The sequence below is a fragment of the Peromyscus californicus genome, unplaced genomic scaffold (genome assembly GCF_007827085.1).
Source record: "Peromyscus californicus insignis strain IS unplaced genomic scaffold, ASM782708v3 Scaffold_22__1_contigs__length_63687245, whole genome shotgun sequence".
Taxonomy (NCBI): domain Eukaryota; kingdom Metazoa; phylum Chordata; class Mammalia; order Rodentia; family Cricetidae; genus Peromyscus; species Peromyscus californicus.
This window is the reverse complement of record NW_026294525.1, coordinates 62,850,693-62,873,781: the sequence shown is the minus strand read 5'-3', so window position 1 is coordinate 62,873,781 and position 23,089 is coordinate 62,850,693. Positions and strand designations below refer to the sequence as shown.

The 23,089-nt window shown below is 41.3% G+C and overlaps 1 protein-coding gene across 1 annotated transcript in view; it reads right to left on the bottom strand.

The window, feature by feature from the left end:
- Pdss2 (decaprenyl diphosphate synthase subunit 2) overlaps window positions 1-23,089 on the bottom strand; it is a 244,630-nt gene that overhangs the window by 106,355 nt on the left and 115,186 nt on the right. Inside the window, exon 3 of the mRNA XM_052751549.1 lies at window positions 14,055-14,253. Within this exon, the coding sequence (XP_052607509.1) occupies window positions 14,055-14,253 (199 nt within the window). The remainder of the gene's footprint in view (window positions 1-14,054; window positions 14,254-23,089) is intronic.

The following is a 23,089-nucleotide window of genomic DNA, read 5'->3' as shown; positions in this document are numbered from 1 at the left end:
GGGCCGCACTGGAAGGCAACCTCACAATAAGGCCTATACTTACATCATGTGTGCACTTACACAGCTCAGTTGTTAGTTCCTTTTCTAATTGGGCCGTGCTGGAAGGTAGCGATTTGCAATTCCACAATAGTCCTAGGTTTCTACAGTAAAAGGAGGTCTGGAAATGCAGGCACGATTTGTACACTAAAATCCACACAGCTTGTGTAAAACTATACTTGTATTCTTCCCAAACACCTGTACAGCTCTTCAAAAACCTAGGCTTCAAGGGAACTCCAACAGTGTGTTCTCGTATTGTGCTCCAAAAATTAGGGAATTCTCCCTTCCCTCTCAAAGAAAATGACATGGTAGAAGTTTGGGGCTGGTTGCATCATACTCTGGGCTAGTCTGTGGTCAGAAACTCTTCAGACTATTAAGATACACAATCAGCATTTTCTTGGAGGAGTGGTAGATTGAACACAGCATCCTGTGCAGGCTAAGCACATACATATCCTCTATTACAATTGGCTTTTTATTGTTTGTTTGTTTTTGTTTTATTTCATTTGTTGAAACAGGATTTTGCTATGTAATCCATTGGCTGGTCTGGAACAGATATGTAGGCCAGACTGGCTTCTAAGCTCCCAAACCACAAAAGCAGGAAGGTCACTGGAGGTGAGGAGGTTGAAGGGATGAGGATTCATGAACAGAAAAGACACACTTTATTCACACAGACCATTAGGCAGACTCGCAGGCACATGGTAGCACATGAAGAACACACACAGACACACATGCAGACTGGTGAAGGCAAAAGCAAGGGCTCATGCCTCTGGCCTCACGGCCACATCTATACAAAACCCACAGAAAAGTGTCATTCTGCCATCGTTACATAACAGACGCTGTCACTGCTTACCTTAAGGTTCCCTGGAAAGCGGGTATCAGCCATCTTTTCCTGACTCACAGCTTCCCAAGATGCCCACCATTAGCCATCTTGGTCCAAACTGTATATCTATATTAGTGTCATGTTGTCTAAACATGTACCCTGGCTCTGTGTCCCCAAACTCAGTTCTCAAGTACTGGGACTGCAAGTGTGTGCCCACATGCCGCTTATAATCTGCTTCCCTCTTCCCACCCGTAATTGTCAACATAGAGTTTACTAGGCAGTGATGATAAGGGACTCAAACGGGCAGTGGCCAAAGGACCAATGCAGAGGAACACTGTTGCAGGACATGCGATCACTGTGAACCCTGAGACTGTGTTAGTTACTGGGAAAACCTGTTTCCGTTGTGGTGTGGCTCAGCCCTAGCACACATCTTTAATCCAAGAGATTTCTGCTTGAATATTGTAAATAGGATTAAATAAAGTCAACCACAGGTCAAGAGGTGGAGCAAGCAGCCAGTTGACAAGAAGCGAACATAGGATTATTAAGAAAAAAACCACACAGAGTAAGAGGGAGCCAGGAGCACGGATAGAGAGACGCACAGGAAGTGAAAAGGAGGAACATTCAATTGGAAGAGTCTTGTTTGAGATGGCATATGAGGAAGAGGAGGCTCCTGGGATGCTGGCTGAGGAGGAAGGTCAGCTGGATGCTTTCTCTGCCTCTCTGAGCTAGCAGGCTTTTACCCCAACATCTGGCTCCCGAGTCTTTATTGGTAAAATCAAATGATTAAGATTTTGTTAAAAACAACAGAAAATACTTTCTCAGCATGAGAGTGGACAATGGCTTAAGAGACCAAAATGGCTTTTAATTATATCTTCACTGCTTAGTATAATGCACATAAAGTATTTTATTGTGTGCAAATACCACTCTAATATGTGAATTAGTTGCATGAAATCATAACTATTTCAAAATAAATTTGAAGTTACCACTTTGCTGCACCATTACCTCAGAAATTTATATTTCCCTATTACCATATGTATTTTAAAGTATTCAGACAATGAAGTCACTTAAGTTTCTCCACACGCACCTACCAGGAAGAGCAAACTCAATGAACTGCACTGTTGTTAGAATCCTGGAATATGTTTGAAATTTTTCACATCTAGGACATATCTAAACGATTTTGGGTTCTCTAAGTATGCCTGACTTTATTAACTTGAGTGTTTTGTTGTATTCACAGACTATGCCATCTTCATGCCAGGATCAAGCTCGATATTGCCAGTTTTGACTCTTTCCTACAACTCTCAGAATTAGAGAATATCAGAACTGTCGAGAATCCAGAAGACAGACATGATGTTGCCTTGACTTTATAGATAAAAAAACTAAAAACAAAAACAAAAACTGCGTTTGCTTATTACTTACTTTCCTAAAGTTCTCTACGAAGTCTCCTTGATACTGTAGTGGAATATTTATCCCACTATTTACGAGTTAATAGTTAAGGTGCTACCAATCCCAGGATTGATAAGTAGTCTGCAGAAAAAGATGGCTGACTTGAACTTCAAATTCTGAGAGTGTTAAATAACTAATTAAAGAAATGAAAGAGAACAAGAGAGGAAGAGAAGAATGGGTGGGGTAAGAGAAAAGGAAAACAGCTTGAGCTGAGGATCTAGCTCAGTTGTACAGTGCTTACCTAGCAAGTAGGAAGCCCTTTGCTGCTGCTGCTGTTGTTGATTTTTTTGTTTGTTTTTCAAGATAGGGATTTTCTGTGTAGCCCTGACTTTCCTGGAACTCAACTCTGTAGACCAGGCTGGCCAAAAGCTCAGAGATCCACCTGCGTTTGGGTGCTGGGATTAAAGAAGTGTGCCTCCACGTTTTGTTTTTGTTTTTAAAGACAGGGTCTCTGTTATGTAGCTCTGGCTGGCCTCAAACTGAAGAAGATCTGTCTGCTTCTGCCACCTAAGTGCTGGGATTAAAAACATATACCCCCACATTGGTCAAAGCCTTGGATCTGATCCATAGGGTCAGATGTACGGTATAAACTGTACTGCATAAACTGGATGTGGTGGTTTATACTATAATCCCAGCACTTGAGACCCTGCCTTAAACAACAGCAGCAGCAACAACAAACCCAAAGCCAAAGTTAGACACTTCATGCTTTTTTTCTGCTTTGTTGTATCATACTTCACCTCTATAAAACAGGTACATACTGCGTGATGTTTGGTGTTTCCTAATCTCCTGTTGACTATTGTCTGAAACGACCCCAGAACAAAGGCAATTAAAGATAAATAGCTGGGTGGGATAACATAAATCTAAAATCTCAATACTTAGGAGGATGAGACAGGAGGATGGCAAGTTTGAGGGTAGTCTAGGCCACAGAGCAAGACCTTGTCTCAATTTAAAAAGGAGAGAAATGAAAAAAAAGACAAAACTTACGAATAGCAACAAATAATCGAATGCATTTCCCAAATGCTTAAAAAGAAACATCCTTGGCACAGCCATACTTTCTAACAACCCCACTTTAATGTTTTCACAGTTACAGTATCAGAACCGACCTTGGGGGTCAGGCATTGTCAGCTAATGACCTGTTGGACTAACGGCCTTAAGCTTTGCCTTGGGCACACAACTCCAGCAGGTCATTAGCTGCCAGAAGGGCTCTTTCCCCAGTCACTATTGCTAAATAAATAAAATCTGCTCCTGGGCTTAGGCTCTATAAGCCAACTTTGGCTGGTAGTGATTTTTTTCCTTGAGTGTTTCCAACTCTAATAGTGTTAAGAAAATGATGGAAATGCTAAGACAAAATTTATATCAATACAACTGAGCTATTAATGAAAAGTAGCCTCAGTTGATCCTCTGACTCTCTTTGGAGTTCTTTTTCATGTTGGTAGAATAGAGCAGGCATCTGATTACAAACGTACCACGGTTTGCAACTGCACCTGCAAGTCAGTTGTCTGGAGCCTGAGCCACACTTTCTAACAAAACAAAGTAAGAAAGAGGTGGCCTACAAAAGCCTGGTTACTTCACACTGTTAGGAATGCCATCCTCTTGTAATTAAAAAAGGATGACTAGAAAACAAAACTCTTATAATATTTGAAATTAAATAAAGTGTGTGTATGTGTGTGTGTGTGTGTGTGTACCAAACAAGTACTTGTTAAATTGTCTTTAAATCTTGGCTTAGTAAAAGAATGAGGGTACATACACATACTGTATTTCAGGATTATTTCATTTTTAAATATAATTCCCTATCACCCCCTCTCCATTTTAAAATTTTGAGATAGGGTCTCATGCAGACCAGGCTGGCTGTTATATAATGCACAATGACCTTAATCTCATGATCTCCTGCTTCTACCTCCCCAAGTATGAGGATTACAGTCATGCATTACCATGCTTTAATTTTTTTCTTTTACAATTTATTTAGCTTCCATAGTGCTAGAAGGTGGTACTCCTGTACTACTGGAGGAGAAAAGTACTTATCATTCTCCCAAGCTGTGAAACCTGTAAGTTATAATAATGACTGGCTTGAAGAGATACGCCGACTGGCGCAATAGCGGTATAAACGTTACGTGAGTAACCAGTGACTTTCTGATTGGCTCTAAGACCCATTCCATGAGATGGAACCCATTCCTGGCACTGTTAACAGGGTCAAGAACTTGTGGCTAGATAGTTCATAGGCCTTAGGGGAGAACCTACTACTATTACACTGTTAAATGGGCATAGTATTGTAATGACTACTAATGACTTACTGCTATACTCACAGATCAGTACATCTCTCAACCCTCATCAGAAAAGCTTCTTCTTGTAGTAGGTGGCAATTAACATAGAGACAATCAACTAGTCAGCATACAGAATATATGAAACTGTGGAGTGCTCAGCCCTGAATGTGATGTATATTGTAACTCTTCCCCCAAGACTCAGGGAACTTTGGGGAATAGGAGGTGGAAAGATTATTAAGAGCCAGACATTAGAGATGAGTTCAAGGAAACAATCTTTCCAGGTACAACAGGGAAGTCACACACAGGAATGCACGGTGATTTTGACAGCATGGGTAAGCCAGACAAAATCCCAGCAGAGGTAGTGGGCAATGTGGGCATAGAGTCCCATCACTAGCTGAGGGATTGGCATTTGAAAACTGATGGAAGAGGGAGCATCAGCTTCCTTTAAAGCTGGTAGGTCAACCATACTCCAGGCCAGGCCTCACGCCCACAAGCAATCAAGCAAAACAAAGTGGACTTGATGTGGGGCAGGGGACACACCTCAAAGTTGGGTGGGTAAGCAGGTGAAGAGGGTAGATATGGGAAGAGAACTGGATATATATTGTAAGAAATTCTCAAAAAATGAAATAAATAAATATTTAAAAAATATTTAAAAAATCAAATAAAGTGTCTGGCAAGATGGCAAATATTTTTAATTCTAGTAATTGGGATGTAGAGCCAAAACATTTTTTACTTATTATTACTGTGTGTGTGCATGATGTAGAAGATATGTGGATGTGGATGTGGATGTGGATGTGGATGTGGATGTGGATGTGGATGGTGCATGTGTGGAAGCCAGAGGACAACTTTACAGAATTAGTTCATGGATCCTGGGGATTAAACTCAGGTTTACCTGTCAAAGCTCTTGACCTGCTGAGTCATCTCACTGGCCCTCTTGACCTGCTGAGTCATCTCACTGGCCCTCTTGACCTGCTGAATCAGTTCACTGGCACTCTACCTGCTGAGTCATCTCACTGGCCCTCTTGACCTGCTGAGTCATCTCACTGGCCCTCTTGACCTGCTGAATCAGTTCACTGGCACTCTACCTGCTGAGTCATCTCACTGGCCCTCTTGACCTGCTGAGTCATCTCACTGGCACTCTTGACCTGCTGAGTCATCTCACTGACCCTCTTGACCTGCTGAGTCATCTCACTGACCCTCTTGACCTGCTGAGTCATCTCACTGGCACTCTACCTGCTGAGTCATCTCACTGGCCCTCTTGACCTGCTGAGTCATCTCACTGGCACTCTTGACCTGCTGAGTCATCTCACTGACCCTCTTGACCTGCTGAGTCATCTCACTGACCCTCTTGACCTGCTGAGTCATCTCACTGGCCCTCTTGACCTGCTGAATCAGTTCACTGGCCCTCTTGACCTGCTGAATCAGTTCACTGGCACTCTTTACTTTGGTGATTTGCAACTCCAAGAAAAGGTTCTTAGCTCATATTTTTCTCTCAAAAGAGTAAGGAAAAGTCAAAGAAAAAAGTGACTATCTTAGGTGAAATAATAAATAAGAGAAGGAATGCTGTATGCATTTCACAGACTGGCTGAGGTGAAATGAACTGAGGTCCAAGATACAAAGATGGATACCATGTACAAGCCTGTGGGATGAAGAAAGGATGGAGGGTGTGAGAGATACTAGATGGGGAAGCTAAAGATGCTGAGGACAGACAGAGCTGTTCCCTAATTGTTCATGAACTCCCAACTCAGGAAGTTTCTAGGCAAGATGGTTACAAGGCACCATAGTTAGGAACAACTGAACTTTGAAAATAGCTTCTGCTGCCCCATAGCTCCGAACAATTTATACCAACGAAAATGGAGGAGGCAAAGCGGATTTCATAACAAATGACTTCTAGAAACTAGAGAGTGGGAATTATAAAAACGGAGGTAGCTAAATGTGAAAGATCACTGTACCTGAACTTGGTGGTGTAGGCCTGCAATACCAGCTGGAATTGGTAGGTGGAAGCAAAAGAATCTGGAATTTAAGTCACTCTTGATTACAAAGGGAGTTCAAGGTTAGCCTGGGCTTGTGTGCAACTGTGTCTAAAAAAACAACAAAAAAAAGATTACTGTAGCCAGTGCCGCCAACCAGAGTGTGGACTGAGCTCAACACTTTCAAAAGTTGTACTTTGTAGAATGCAGGGGTTTTGTTTTGTTTTCTGGGGGTGTTCTGAGCTCATGCTTTTTGCCTCTTCTATTTTGTTGCCAGGTTTCCAGGTTGTCAGACCTTGAAAGACACATTCACTTTACATGACGGCAGGTGCTTGCTCTGCCAAAGAAATACTATATTATTACATTGTTTTCACTAAAGGTTCTAATGAGATACCACATTTTAAAGACATAGTTTCCTTTCTAGTTTTTACTATACTTTACATATACTAATAGTATGTTACTTTAAAAGCCAAGGAAGCAGACTCAGAAAAAGAAGTCTACTTCATATGTATCTCTGTTAGCAAATGATAAGGAAAGAGCAGCAGACAATAATTTGTTTTGGAATTCTGAAGTATTTGCATGATGGTATTTTGAATGTTCCATTTAACTGACATAGAGAAGGCCTCTCACTGTTACAATATTTAACAGTCTACTTTCCTTTTGTACTGATCTCCTCTGGCCATGAATACCTATACACAAGTGGGTTATGTGCAGGGCAGAACATTAATCTTGGGTGTCAGACTGAAGAGCCTTAAGATATTAACACAGTAATTGCTGAGGGTGTGGTGGTACATGCCTATAATTCTCAGTAGGTGGAGACAGGAGGATCAAGAATTCAAGGTCAACCTCAGCTGCAAAGCAAGTCTGAGGAGAGCATGGACTACATGAGACTATATCTCACAAAAGCCTCACCCCCAAATAAATAATTTCTATAAGTAAAATACACTAGTAAAGGTATAAATGCACATTACCATAATAATGCCATTTTAGGCCTCTGGTCCTGAATGCTGGGGACAAAGCCTAGGGCCTGCAAGTACTCTCTACCATTGACCTAGATCTCCAACCTCAGAAGTGCCTATATTAATTATAGATGATGGGGAAGGGAAACCTGAAGTTCATATAATATAGCATGGTTTTAGAGTTCACTTTTGATACAAATTAGAAGGCAAAATTAATGACAACAGACAGGACAAACAAACAAAAACCCCAATAACAGCCTGTTTATTTAAAATACATGGGCTAGGAGATGGCCTGGCCAGTAAAGTATCTGCCATGCAAAGATGAAGGCTTGTTCTCCAGCACCCATGGAAAATTCCAGTGTGACAGAGCATTCCTGTAACCCCAGCACAGGGGAGGTATAGAGAGGAGGCTCCCCAATCCCCAAAGTCAAGATTCAGTGGGAGACCCTGCCTCAAAAAACCTGAGTGTTGGCCAGACATGGTGGTGCATGCTTTTAATCCCAGCATTCAGGAGGCAGAGCCAGGCAGTTCTCTGTGGGTATGAGGCCAATCCATTTTATATAGTAAATTCTCGGTCAGCCAAGGATACAGAGTGAGCTCTGTATTTAAACAAACAAACAAACAAACAAACCAACAAACAAACAAATAAATAAATAATCAGGTGGAGAGCGATTGAGGAAGAACCTGACATTGACATCTGGACTTTACATGTGTATGCATATGCCATCCTTCTCACACCCACATGCACACACACCTAAATAAATGCATACATACACACACAAAAATATATACAATAAACACAAATATATATAATATACATACACAAATATATAAAAGAGATTTATATGCATAAATTGAACATATTTATACAAAATTCTCCCTGTAAACAGCATATTTATGCCTGTAGGAAGACAAAATTAACATAAGGAGATATATCACTCTGTAAGGAGTACATCTGTGCTGCCAGTTATTTAGAACTATAAGTCACTAATGCTTAATGGAACAGTCCCCAACAGTGACATCATAACAATGCTCTTGGGTGTCAGACAAGATCAGGCTGACTCCCAGTCTCTCATCTCAATGAAAATGATTTTGGAGGTGGGGGGTGCAACATGAGCTTATTTCTTTAAATGTTAGGCTTATCACTGTAAAGTAAGGACTCTTTCTCTCTCTCTCTCTCTCTCTCTCTCTCTCTCTCTCTCTCTCTCTCACACACACACACACACACACACACACACACACACACACACACACACACACACAGAATGGCAAATAGCAATTCCTAAATACAATAGTCTTATTCGCACTTTGGCATAATCTTAAAACAGACATCCAGTCTATATAAACACTGAAGAAAACCTGTAACGGTAAGTTATAGCAGCTGAGAGATGGTTCAGCAGTTTAGAGCTCTTACTGCTCTTGCAGAGGGCCCAGGTTCAGTTCCCGCACCCACAAGGTAGCTCATAACCACTGTAACTCCAGTTCTAGGGAGAACTGATGGCCTCTTCTCATCTCCAAGGGCTCTTGCATGTATGTGGCACATACACACTCACATAATTTCACACACTACACATACATTTTTTAAGTCTTTAAATTATAAAGTATAATATGTTTCTATTTTATGATCCTCCCTCTAATTACTATGTCTATGTGATAACTTGACGCTCAAAAACAAGAAATGAGCACATGATCAGAGCATTATAGCATATTCTACATGAGCAACTAGATCAATGGCATGAGGAATCTTACGGCTTTGAAGCCTGAGGTCTTTTAGTCCAGGTCTTTTAACATAATGAAGTACTAAAATAAAAAGTTCCATAATTCAATGAATGAAAACCCAATCATTAATTTTTAAGGTCATTCTTGAATTTAAAATCTTATTAACTTGTATTTTTGACTCCATCTATAATAGTAAGAAGACTACTGCCTCAGGATTAATGTATCAATTTCTATATTCAGGAATATTTAAAAACCTAAGTGTTACCTATGGCAATTACCTAGAAGACCCCTAACATCTTTGGGAAGAGCCGAAGGGAGACTAATTGACTTTGCTAATTTTACCCTTGGCAATTATAAAACAGCTCTGAATTTCATCTGACTGCAGAAACCTTCAGCTAACGGTCTGCCCCTGGAGGGGCAGAGAAACATACCATGTAGCTTGTACATAAACCCACTAGCAGAAAAAAATCGGAAACCGGTAGACTGGATAAGCCATAAAATACTAAAACTGCTGCAAACAGGACAACTTTATCATCAAAAAACAGTGACATATTATAAACAAATTCTGTATCACATTCTGCCTGATCCCTCATTACTGTAGTATCTATTTATTTTGTCTTTATTGACAATTTTTTCTTATAAAAGGAAATTAAAACATTAAATAGAATCTAAGTATACCATAGTAATCCTCGTTAGAGGTAAGTCTTGTTTAATAAAATAGGTCCTCTGGTATAAAATATTCATATTCCGTTAAGTACTATTCTGAGGAAAACAGAACCAAGCGTTTCACTGAAAGGGCTGGTTCTGACTATGGGGAGGTGCTTTGTCAAAGAGAACTCTTGACTTCACACACTCCGTTTCCCCTTCCTGTCTCTGCAGTTCCGAACACCGTTCAACAATTTGGACCTTACCTATCATGATCAATGAGGGCTGTGAGATGCCTCGATTTGGACATCAATCACGGATTGCCATGGTACTCTAGTTCTTTCATAGAAAATGAGCTGGTGAAGCATCTTTTGGAACGGAACCTGCAGAACCTTTAGAGACCCTTTCAAGAACAAGGCTAAGAAGACCCATGTGTGGAATGAACAGGAGGGATGCACAGGATAAAGGCTTAAGTTTAGCATAACCCTGAAACTCAGAAAGAAACCTATAGTAGTTTAAAGAGGAATTTTTTGCTGGAGGTTTTAATACAATGCAAATGTGAAGGAGTGGTGTACGTAGAGGCTGTGGAGGTACGGGGTTCCCAAAGGGAGGGGTCCTGGTCATTCTTATTTCTTGGGCAACTGCTGTTGGACATGTCGAGGTTTCTTTTTTCTTTTTACTGGTCTTCTCTTTGTAAATCAAGCAGTGCTACTGAAATCCGGTGCCTAATGGAGCAGATGGTGGAGGTCTTAGGTTCTGGAACACATATAGTGATGCCTTTGAATGCTAAACACCAAGAGCAGATTTCACAGGCTGTGAATCTGATTTGATTTTGATAGTAATAAAATTCCCATTTTCACTGAATTCAACCCACAGTGAAAGGCAGAATATGTGACTGATACAAGCAAGTTCAGGAAAAAGAATGCTTTAAATATTATTCCCACAAAGGGAAGTAGTTAATCAATTATTTTTTTTTATCGTTATGGCATGACTGTACTTTCAGATAAACGCACCTCTACTCTTGTAATACAGCAAAAGTAGCTGGGATAACACTCACTAGTGCTGTGCTTGACAGTCATGGACCCTGGGTTCACCCCAGTTGTAGAATAGCACAAAGTAAATTCAAACTGTCAACGAAAGGAAAACAAAGAGAATTTCCTGAAAGCATTGAGCCTTAGTTTCTTTTCTAAGGTAAGAACGTATTGAGGCTAATTCTAAAAATACAGAACTAGGTACAATTAAGTGATAGATCTAGAATATTTCCTCCCCTTGGGTCTTTGGGTCTAATCCATTGTGGCTACTGTTTATGCCTACAGGTTATCCTGTGCCCAATGCACCCCAAAACTACCAAACTTTCACACGTGGAAGCGTTCCCTTCTCCAAGTAAGGCCCAGACTCCTCATAGACCACAGCAGTCTGGTAGAAAGGCAAGACAGACCATGGGGTCAGTGACTCCCAGGGACAGTTACAGACTCACTTTTGCCTCAACATGTGGACCCCATTGATAAAATCAGTAAGACCCAACCAAGTACACATACAAAGAGGAGAGAAGTCTGAGGTCAGGCAAGCAAGCCAGCTCAACAGGGAGGAGATCTGAGAGTCTTAATCTGTTTCATGCAAGTAATTCCTTGTCCCCATGTGGGTAGGAAAGAGATGTTCAGCATTCTCCTACTATATTCTCCTTTAAAAGCAGTGGATCTAGGCCGGGCGGTGGTGGCGCACGCCTTTAATCCCAGCACTCGGGAGGCAGAGCCAGGTGGATCTCTGTGAGTTCGAGGCCAGCCTGGTCTCCAAAGCGAGTACCAGGAAAGGCGCAAAGCTACACAGAGAAACCCTGTCTCGAAAAACCAAAAAAAAAAAAAAAAAAAAAAAAAAAAAAAAAAAAAAAAAAAGCAGTGGATCTAGCTCATGAAATAGCGCTACCCTAAAGTGCAAAACCACGATGGAAATGTCAGGCAGAATGGGACTATCTCTCAGCATCTTTCAAGGCACATTCTTAGCCTCCTTCCCTAAGAGGGTGACCAGGCCACTAAATTCTGGCCAAGAAGATGTATGCAGAAGGAGCCTAAGACCTCAGAGAAATGTTTTAATGTGCAGACATTGCATTATCTACACAGAAGTGTGAAGATAGCTAAAATGTTACACTTTCTGAAACAAGTACTTAGCAACAATTGACTTTTTTATATTGGTAGACTCAAGTGGACACTTTTAAAAAATAATTTAGAAAGAAATTAAAATAACATATATTCATCTACATAAAAATAAGAACTTTAAAATAATGATTATCCGAATACTAAAATATAACAAATAGAGGAGGCTGGAGAGAGCTCAGTGGTTAAGAGCACTGGCTGCCCTTCCAGAGGACGTGGGTTCAATTCCCAGTGCCGACATAATGACTCACAACTACCTGTAACTCCAGGTTTCAGGGGATCTCCTGGCCTTCACAGGCATCATCTGCACATACATGGCACACATAAACTCAAGTAGGCCACCCCTCGACCCCCAAAACAAAGTAGATCATCCATCCATCCATCCATCCATCCATCCATCCATCCATCCATCCATCCATCTATCTATCTATCTATCTATCTATCTATCTATCTATCTATCTAGTGTGCTATTGATTTTTTGAGGCAGGCTCTGGTTGGCCTGGAATCTGCTATGTAGATGAAGCTATTCCTCTGCCTCTCAAGCAATGAGGTGAAGATGTCTGCCACCACACCCGACTTAGAATAATTATTCTTGATGCATATTCATATACTTTAATTTGTTTCTTAGCCATATCTAATATTATATTACTGATATTTTTGTTTTGCCTGTGTGTATGTCTGTTCACTAGCAGTGACCATGGATACCAGAAAAGGGTATTGAATCCCTTGGAACTGAAGTTCTATACAGTTGTTAGCTGCCACATGGGAGCTGGGTATTGAACCTGGGTCCTTTGGAAGAGCAGCTGGTGGTCTTAAACGCTGAGCTATTTCTCCAGGCCTCTATTTTCCTAAAGACTGTATTTTTTAAGGTACACTGGTAGGATGTGACTGGAATCTCAGCATTTCGGAGGCTGAGGGAAAACTGTCATGTTCAAGTCCGTGACAGCATACAGAGGCCATTCACTGCACCTGGAGCCGGGCCAGTGGCCAGGAAGCAGCAGCGGTCTTTCTGTCTCTGCACACTTGGGAGTCTGAGCCAATAGGATCACTACAAATTTGAGATCACACAGTCCACAAAAATACAACAAAGACTATTTACAATCTCACTAAGCAGTGGACTAATTAGCGTTTTGATGTCTTTCCTTGTACTTTCTTACTGTTGTTTCCTCATTCCTTTATAGATGGGGACTTTTTTTGGAACATGGTAAGAACTTGCCTAAGATGTGTAAGTCTTTTAATCCTATTTTTCAAGCACATTTTATGATGTGGTCACTTTCCTTTGCCATTAAACATTTTTCATAAAGTTTTAATGTCTATATAACATGCATTTGGATACATCACTTAACTCTTTCATTATTTGACATTTAATCTGCTTATCTTTTACTATTACAAATAGATCTACAATGTTGCAACTGACAGACCTGAACATCAATTTTTCCCATTCCAGATTATGTTTATGTAGTTCATATTATGTATTATGTAGTTCATAATATTTTCAAAGTTCCAAGGGTTTTAAGCATTTTAATCCTTCCTCCCTCCCTCCCTCCCTCCCTCCCTCCCTCCCTCCCTCCCTCCCTCCCTCCCTCCCCTGTCTCTTTCTGCCATTCTTGTATATGCTGGGCAAACATTCTACACTGATCTATGTTCCCAGCCTTGCTCTTTTATTTTGGAGATCACTCTATAGCCCAGAATGGCCCTGAACTTATGATAATCCTCTTGCCTCATCCTCCTAAGTGCTTTTTTTTCTTCTTTTTTCTTTTTTTGAGACAAAGTCTTGCTCTGAGGCACAGGCTGGCCTTGAACTCATGATCCCCCTGCCTCTGCCTCAGAGTACAGAGATTACAGTCTTGTGCCACCATACCTGCTCTTCAGCAGTGTTTCCTAGCATTAATCTCCTTTCCTTCGTGGCGACACTGCCATCACCACCTTCCACAGTTCACTGAGCATCCACACAGGGGAGCAGGATACACAGACCTCTGTGGCTTCACTAACCAAGCGTGAGACAACCGAAGAAGGCCATGCAGGTACAGTTGAACCCTGTCTGTTTTTACCTTGGTATTCTGGAGAAGAGCTAGTCCATTACAGGCATTTGCTAGAAGAAAGTCTCCACTCAGGATAGCTATTTTGTTTCCAAACTTCATGTCTTTCAGTGGTCCATCGGAAGATTGTAATTCACTTAAATTTACTATCCCACGATGCACGAGGAGAGCAGTGTGTATAAGTTCTGTGATCTCTGCCAAACTTCTTTGACTAAAACATAAAGAAAAGGTTTGTATAAATGTCAAGACTGTATGACTTTATGACCAATGCCAGGATTCAGCTCTCAAAAATAAAACCATGCACACATGGTATTGGCGGTGCGGGGTGGGGGTGGAGGAGCGATGTCTCTTTCTAATAAAGCTTTTAGAAGTTTCTCTATTGACTAGTCTGGACTAGTAATCCTCCTTACTCTACCTTACCAGCCACTGGTCTCAGAGAAATGATGGCCAGAAGTGCTACCCTCCCGATTCATTGAGATACCTTGCTCTCAATGCACATTTCTTCTTCACCTAACTGTAAGATTTCTGGGAATTGTCAGTTACATCATCAAGTTAAATGTGAATTGAGTAAGGCATGGGCTAAATACTTTACATACATGATTTCTTTTAGTCCTAAATATAAAGCTAGGGGATTTTCAGAAACATGGTCTCTTTCTTCAAGGACCAAGTCTTCCACACTGAGAATGGATGTATACACACCTTCAGTAGGAAATAAGGCAGAAAGTCCCGAGGAGTCCGTAATTCAGGACCGTATCTCATGAGATGTCAGGGGATACCTGTTTCCTTTTATGTTTTTTTTCTACAGTTTGTACACTCCGTATGAGAATAAAAGTATTATTTTTATAATCAAACAAAAACTTCCATGTATTTTGATCCTGCAGAGTGCAATCTGATGGAATCAAATGCACGTGATTAGTGGAACAAACAGAACAGAACAGAAACTGAGGTCAGAGTACAGTGGCCTGTGCTCACAGAACCAGCACCCGGGAGGCAGAGCAAAGAGGACTGCCATGTGTCACACACTGAGTCCCAGCCCAGCCTGCCTTACAGTGTGAGGCCTGGTCTCAAACCACACAGACACAGAAACTACCCCCTCACACACATTAAAACAAAAGCAAGCGACACTGAAAATTTAAGCCTCCCCTCAACCCTGTGATAGGTATGATTAATCCTCAATTATGGGGAAGAAACTGTTGCACACGAATGAAATGAGTTCTCAAGGGCACAGTAATGTGGAGCTGGGACTCTGCTGGAATCTAACTCCGCTAGATGAGTCAATGTGAATATAATGTGGTTTCCAGGTCCCACTTCAGCCCTCCACATTAACCCCGGGCTTGCGGTGCTACTTGCTTGTCCAACAGAACATCAATAAACAAGTCGAAAGGAAAGCTTAAGGGCAGTTCACAAACACACAAGCTCAGGCTGCTTCAGGCAGTCTCAGAGTTGCAGGACCCTGGGCAGCAGAGTCTCTCAGTCAGTCCAGACACCAAAGGAAAAGAAAAAGGTGGTGCCAAGACACCACAATATACAACGGCTTGCTGTGAAATACCAGGCGTTTGGTAAGGAAAGCAAATACTCAGGAATAGCGTTGCTATAACAAAAGGCCAAACTGAGTCTGTGGGTTGAGTCTGAACAATGTGGGGGGCTGAAAATGGTTCTCTTTTAACATAAGCTGAAAAGGCAGTGAGCAACTGTTCCTGGAAAAATTCTCCTGCAGTAACCGGAAAGACAGGCATCTTTTCCTAGCTAAAATAAATTATACTTAACAAACTTAGAGAGCTAGGTAAGGAGATTTCAGGTACAGTGCTAGAAGTATTGGCTAGCTTTTGCTGTATAATATAGTGTATATGGATGCATATACAGTACACGAGAGAGAAAAGAAAGTTGTTCAATTTGCAAGCACTTTAGAACACAATAAAGGAGCAAAGACTTGCCAGGCTGAAAATAAAACTGTTTCACATTTTTAATATATCCAGAAAAAAATTCCCAAAGGAAGAAATAGTATTAGGAAAAAGAACAAATTAAAAGTATGGGCCAACAAGATGGCTCAGCAGGTAAAGGCTTGAGTTTGAGCCTCAGAATCCATGTGAAAGTGAAAGGAGAGAGCCTGTTCTCTAAAAGCTGTCCACTGACCTCCTTGCTGTGGCTTGCAAGTAATGATGACCATGATGGGTATGAGTTGGGTATGGTACTTACAATCCCAGAATTTGGGAGGTGGAGGTAGATCAGTTCAAGATCATCCTCAGCCACACAGTGAATCTGAGATTAGCTGTGATGGTGATGGAAGACCTCTCATTCAGACACACTCCGGGCAGTGGGCTCACTCAATGTGCTTTTGTTTAGGTAGGTTTTGTCTAACTGATTTTCTCTTTTTAGTTTGTCTGTTTTGATTTTCCTTTTTTGTTGTTTTTCCTTTTTTAAGGAGAGACTATGAAGTTGTGTGGGGAAGAATATGATCAAAATATACGAAACACATTTTTAAATAAAATTAAAGAACGAACAGTAGACCACGACACAGTTCTACGCGTGAAGCAATTCTCACTGAAAAGGAGGCAGCCCAGAGGGCAGAGCGAGTGTTACAGAGAAGGTTGATCAGGAAGCTGCTTCGAGGTCCTAGGATCGGGCCCTCGCTAAGAAGTATTTCTTGCTATAGAATACCTAGTTCTAACAGCATGATTTGGATTTCTGGACAGCTGGACTTCAGAATTGCTGTGCACCAGTGAGACTCACTCTTTAAGAGATGAGGTCTTATTCCTATACAGTTCTCAGGCGGCTCCCAAACTCCTGGTCTCATGCAATCCTTCTTTACCTGCCCAGCTATCTTGCTGTCCCCTCAGAAAACAAGTTTTAAGAAGCGGTGCTAAGCTATAAAACCATCCTTTAAAAAAGCGACTAAAAGAATTAATAATTTTATTATGGGGGCTGGAAACCTAGTTCAGTGACCAAGAGTGCTCCTCATCCTCCCAGGGGGCTGTGCACACCTGCAGCTCACAAATGCTCTGACACCCTCTTCTAGACCCTGACAGCGCCCCTATATACATGGCATACACTCACACAGACATATACTTAAGTAAAACTAAATCTTAAAAAATTATTACTATCTCACAAATATTTTGTTTTTATAAAACTATTCCCTGAAAAGAAAGAAAAAAAACAAACCAAAACAAAATTGGGGGTGGAGTAGGATGTGAGATCTCGGAAGTATTAAGGGGAAGAGTGGGGAATGAATATGATCAAAATACATTGTATGCATGTATGAAATTCTCAAAAAAATTAATAAAACCAGGCATGGTGACACATGTCTTTAATTGTAGCATTTGGGAGGCAGAGACACAATACTTGATCTAGAGCCTGGAGTTTGGAAAGGACAAAAGTACAGTTCAGAGCCACCTTGTCATAGTGACCAATGACAATGTAAAATGTTTATTTACCTAATGAATAGTAAGTGTGTGTCAGGGGGAAATAAGTCAAGGATATTAAAGTATGTAACCGTGGCATATGCCCACCATGTACTCACCCAGCTTTCAACCTTATTGCTAAGCACCATGGAAAGTAACTTTTTAAAGAGACAAAACATTAAGAACAAGATGGCCTCTAAAAACACCCCTCTCTAAGGTCTCATTATGTAACCCTGACTATCCTGGGATTTGATATGTAGACCAGGCTGTCTTCAAACTTGAGACCTGCCCTCCTCTGCCTCTTGAGTGCTGGGATTACCACGCCCAGCATGTCTTGTTTTTGCTTTTGGCTGTTTGTTTCTTGGTTTTTCATATTTTATTCTTAATTATGTATATATTATATATATGTGTGTGTGTGTGTGTGTGTGTGTGTGTGTGTGTGTGTGTGTGTGTGTGTGTGTGTGTTTGTACACTCTGTGAGGGCACGTACCTGAGGAGTCCAGAAGACATCAGATTCCCTGGAGCTGGAATTATAGGTGGTTGTGAGACACCCAATATAGATGGGTGCTCAGAACCAAATCCAGCACCTCTGGAAGAGCAGAAAATGCTCCTAACGTCCAGCCCCAAGCTTGCCTCTTTTAGTTCAAAGTAACTGGGAAATTAATCAAAACTTCCCCACGTCATTTGATTAGAACCAAATCAATAGATTTACCCTAGTCAACAATCTAGCTTGAGAATAATTCTACTTCTGCCTGTGCCACAATACAGCTCGGGGGTGAATCCCCTGCACGCTCAAGTAATGGGGCTTCTTGTCACTGAAAGGAAGCTAGGGCCCTGAAGAACAGATCTCTCCACGGCTCAACTTCCTAGGTTCCGGTTTTTGTTGTTTTTCATTACTTAAGACTAGGAGGCAGTTGTGAAAAAGAGAAAAAACTGTTGCTATTATGGGTCCCCACTTTCTGTAGGGATAGGAACGGACTGTTCAGTGGTCTTTAAACCTGTTTGGTACTTGCCACCTAGCACTGTGCTCTCGACTTCCTAGATTCTATCAGATGAACAACTCTGGATCACACTGTGCAGAAGTACAATGTAGTAGCCAGCAGGGAAGCAATTTAAGTGTAAAGGAATCTTAGAGAACTTGCTTCTTCTTATTTTAGTCCTATTTTAGGTACCCACAGTAATTTAGTTAAGCTTTTGGTGCACTGGATCTAAAAATTACTTTACAAAAAAGTCCCCATGCCATTTTATGTAGATATTTTTATACTCTTGGTTATTTATCCTTCCTGCTTAGCCTTGATTAGAAAGGACTAATAAATAAATAAGCTGGACAAGATGGTACTCATGAGGATCATGGTGACTTGGAGGCCAGCCCTGGCTAATGAGGTACAGAGTGGAACCTAGGTGAGCCAATGTTATGAGACCACAGACTCAGCTCTTCCCAGAACCCCTAACAACAAAACAAAAACAACAACAACAAACCCAAGCCAGTCCACTTACAAAAAGTGCCCAGGGTAAGGAAGCAATTGCTGCCTGAAGAAAACGGAAAGCTTTTTATAAGAATTTATGCCCACCAGCACATCAAGATGTCCCCAGGGGTACAACAGTGACAATTGTATCTTGGGGGTAATCTACAGCCACCGAATTGAACTGAAGGCCCACCCAATAGGAGGGACTTCATGCCTTGTCCCGTAAACTTAGCCAACCCCCTGCACACAGAGGATCCTGGAGAGCCGACTACTGCAACTTCCCAGCCGCATTCTAATACCCACTCTGTGTCTACAGACAAGCACAGCTTCTTTCTGCAGCAGACGGAGGCCATCCCAGAAACGCACAACTGGTCACAATGCAGAGAAGAACTGGCTGTGGGGTGTCCATCCACACATGATCCCTACACCTCAGGTTCAGGGACATCAGAGAGGAGGGGCAGAAGGATTGTAAGAGCCTGAGCTCAGAACATCTCCTCCAAGAATGTCTTCTATACAGGACAGGGAGCTGCACCCATTAAATCTCAGCACGTTCTATTTATATACACATGTGTATGCATGTATGTATGTCTCTAATGTAACAATAATAAAACGGCAGTGGTCATGGCGCTGATAGCAAATGGGGGCACAGGAGGAGCTGGAGGAGGAAAGTGTGGAGTGGAAATTATGTAAATATAGGACTCATGAAATTTTCAAAACAAAGTTAGAAGATTTATACCCAATCACTCTTTGAACTATATATTAATCGATTTCATTTTATTTCATTTTCCTTTAATATTTCCCCAAGATTTTAGCACCCTATGTTTCAGAAATAAGAGCAGCAGACATTGTTAGTTACCTGCTCACCTAACCTCCTTCTAGTAACAAAGCTTTATTAGGTTTGAAGTGGCCATGTAGTCCTTTAAGATCTTCTCATAGCTGGGAATGGTGGCACAGGCCTTTAATCAAGGCACTTGGAAAGTGAAGGCGGGAGGATCTTCATCCTTTACATAGAGTTCAAGGTCAGCTTTGGCTACCTAGCTCCCCCATGTCAAACAACAACCAAACAAAGCCCCAAAGATCCCTTCAGCAGTTGAGGTAGCTCTGTGATCACATGACAAGTATAGCCAAGGATATATACAGAGGTCTAGGAGGGATCCTGAAAGTCTATTAACTCTTAGTAGGAGGACATAGATTGATTCAGTCAGTATGCACCTTTGACCTTTGGGGCTTCACCCAGCTAGACTATGACTGGACTTCTTAGAGGTGCAGGGGAGACTCAGGGGTCTAATGAAGCCCACAATCTGTGGGAGGTAGAAGAAGACGAGAGGAGAGCCTGAGCTCTAGGGGGCTTGGGTGCTCCACCTGCCCTCATGTGCTACCACTGATTTTGTTATGTCTCTGTTTCTATTTACACCCCCTTCACCTCTGCCCTGTGCTGGTGACTGCGCCCAGGACCTGGGGCTTCCAAACACGTGCTCCACCAGGAGCTACACTCTCAGCAAGTAGACTTACCTCTTGAGATAAATAAATACGGTACTCCTTAAAGCTACTGCTATATTCGGCCTAGTCAATTCCTAAGACAGAAGGTCAATAAAAAATTGTGTCATTACAGATGTATGCTACACACTGGCTTTTTACTTGGATTCCGGGAATTGAACTCAGGTCACTGGGCTTGCACAGTTTAAATGTTTAAAAATCACCTCTAGCCAGGTATAGTGGTGCACACCTTGGTCCCAGCAGGAGCAGGAGGATCTGTGAGTTTGAGGCCAGTTGGTTTATTTAGTGAGCTTCAGGCCAGCCAAGGCTACACAGTGAGACTCTATCTCAATAATGATGATAACCATCAGCTTTATGCCACTTTTTAAATAAAGCTTCCCCCCATTTTTTCAGAATTAACTCCTTCTGTACTTAAAGGTCTTTGAAAATAGTTCAGTCATTCCTCATACCTTTTCATTTCTACATTTTAATTATCTACTTCCATACACTGCCTAGAAAGTATTTGTTAAAGGAGCAATTTGTTACTTAGCAACAGCTTCAGAAAGGCCTCAGGACTGCTAACACTGATTTCAGAAGGGGAAGCAGTGATCTATACTAAAGTCAGGCTTACAGAGACACAGTAGTAACTCCTTAGGGTCAATGAACCTCCAATTAGCTACATCACAGGCACACAGTTGCTGCTGAACAGTTGAATTAGTTTGTTCTTACAGAAACTTGAAATCTCTATATGCTTTAGACTTAGGTTTGGGTTAAAACAGTAGGACAGTCAAAGTACTTCACCATATAGGGAGATTAAAAGACAATGGAACCTTTTTTTTCTAATTCCCTGTTTTCTTCTCTATTCTCCCATCCTTCCTTCCATTCCTTTGTTTTAAAAAAATAAAGACTGGTACAGTCAATATTTATGTTGTCTTCTACCTAAATGTTTACATGTTGTCATTTTTAGCTTCTAAAGATGCATTTAAGAAATAAGACTTTTATTTGAGGAACATCCAAGTGGAGAATACTGCATCAAGAGCCTCAATGGCCTGACTCCTCATCAGCTTTGGCCACTCTTGCTTCAGTTACAGCTTTTGCTCTCTCTCCAGACCACTTGGAAGTAAATGCCACACACTCATTTCATCAGAAAAGACCTCAAATGTCCTGTTAAAAAAATGGATAGTGGTGATTATGGCTGCACTTACTTTGAGCCAATTATTACTATATGCTGAGACCCTGTGTAAAATAATTTTTGCAAGACTAATTCAGCTGACTAGTAAATCAACTGTTACTTCAAACAATGGCTCTTCAAGGTAAGCAATGCTGCTCCTGTCCAGAAGGGAGCTCAGCTGACAGGCTCAGTCCACACAGCTGGTACACGGCAGCTGGACTGAAGCCCAGGGCTGTGGGTTCTTAAGCCGAGGCTCTTTGCATATCAATAGCAAACTCATCAAAATCCCAAACACAACATGTACAAGATTTAGGGGCTTTCTGAAAGTGAAATGGTAGGCCAGAGTCATTTTATTTGAATCCTAAAACATTTTTTTGTTAGAAAAATGATTTTTATTATCATGTAGGAAGAATAAATTAAAAAGATTTTAGAAAAATAAGATTAGATTTAGGTTTTAATACTTGTTATGAAGCTATGACTGCAGGTCTTGGTGTGTGTGTGTGTGTGTGTGGTTTTCCAGTACTATGACCTGAATCCAGGATCTTGCATATGCGAGGCAATCACTGCACAATACTTTCAACCTCTGTAGCTTTAATATATATAATAACAGCACAATTGACAAGTATATATTTTTGGTGGAATCCAGAAAAAGAACCAAATACATTTGAAAAATCATTTGTGACAGAGATAACATTTCGAATCCTTACAGAAAAGATATGTGTATTTTTTTTAAACAAATGCTGTTGAGCCTCCTGGCTACCACTTGAAGGGGTAAAAGATCCCTATTCACAACCTGAATAAATACATATTATGATGGATTAATTATCTAAATGTGAAATGTGATACTATAAATCTAGGGAAAAAGTATATATTTATTGGAAAATATCCCTGAATGTCCTTTTACTAAGTGACATATAAACCAATGTTTCCCACATTTTCATTTGATCACATCTAGTACATTCATAAATTTACTAGGTCTATCTTGGTGCATGCCTGTTGATGGAAATGGGGCAAAGTAGAGGAACGCAGTAAAATCCATCAACAGGCTGTATCTGAGGCTCAGTGGTTAGGGCCATACGGCTCTCACAGAGAACCCAAGTTCCATTCACTCATTAACTCCAGCTCCAAGGGACCTGACACCCTCTTCTGGCCTGGGCCATGGGCACTCAAATGCACAAATCCCCACACACATACACATGAGCTTTACAATTCTGCTGGGTGTGGTGGCACATGCCTTAACCTCAGCACTCAGGAATCAGAGGTAAGGGGATCTCTTGAGTTCCTGGACAGTCTGATCTGCACAGGCATCCCAGCTAGCTGGGCACATCCACCCTGAGTCAGAGGCAAACAAGCCCGAGTCAGTGCAGTCATGAGGGACTCACAAACATACTAACCCAGATGATAACCGCGTTAGAAAACATTCGTGGAGAAAGTCTTGTAATGTGACCGAATGCTGGGAAGCCATAAAGAAGATAACAGATAAATGTCAGGAGTTAAAAATGTACAAGGAAATAACAGCAAAATGTAAACTAAGAC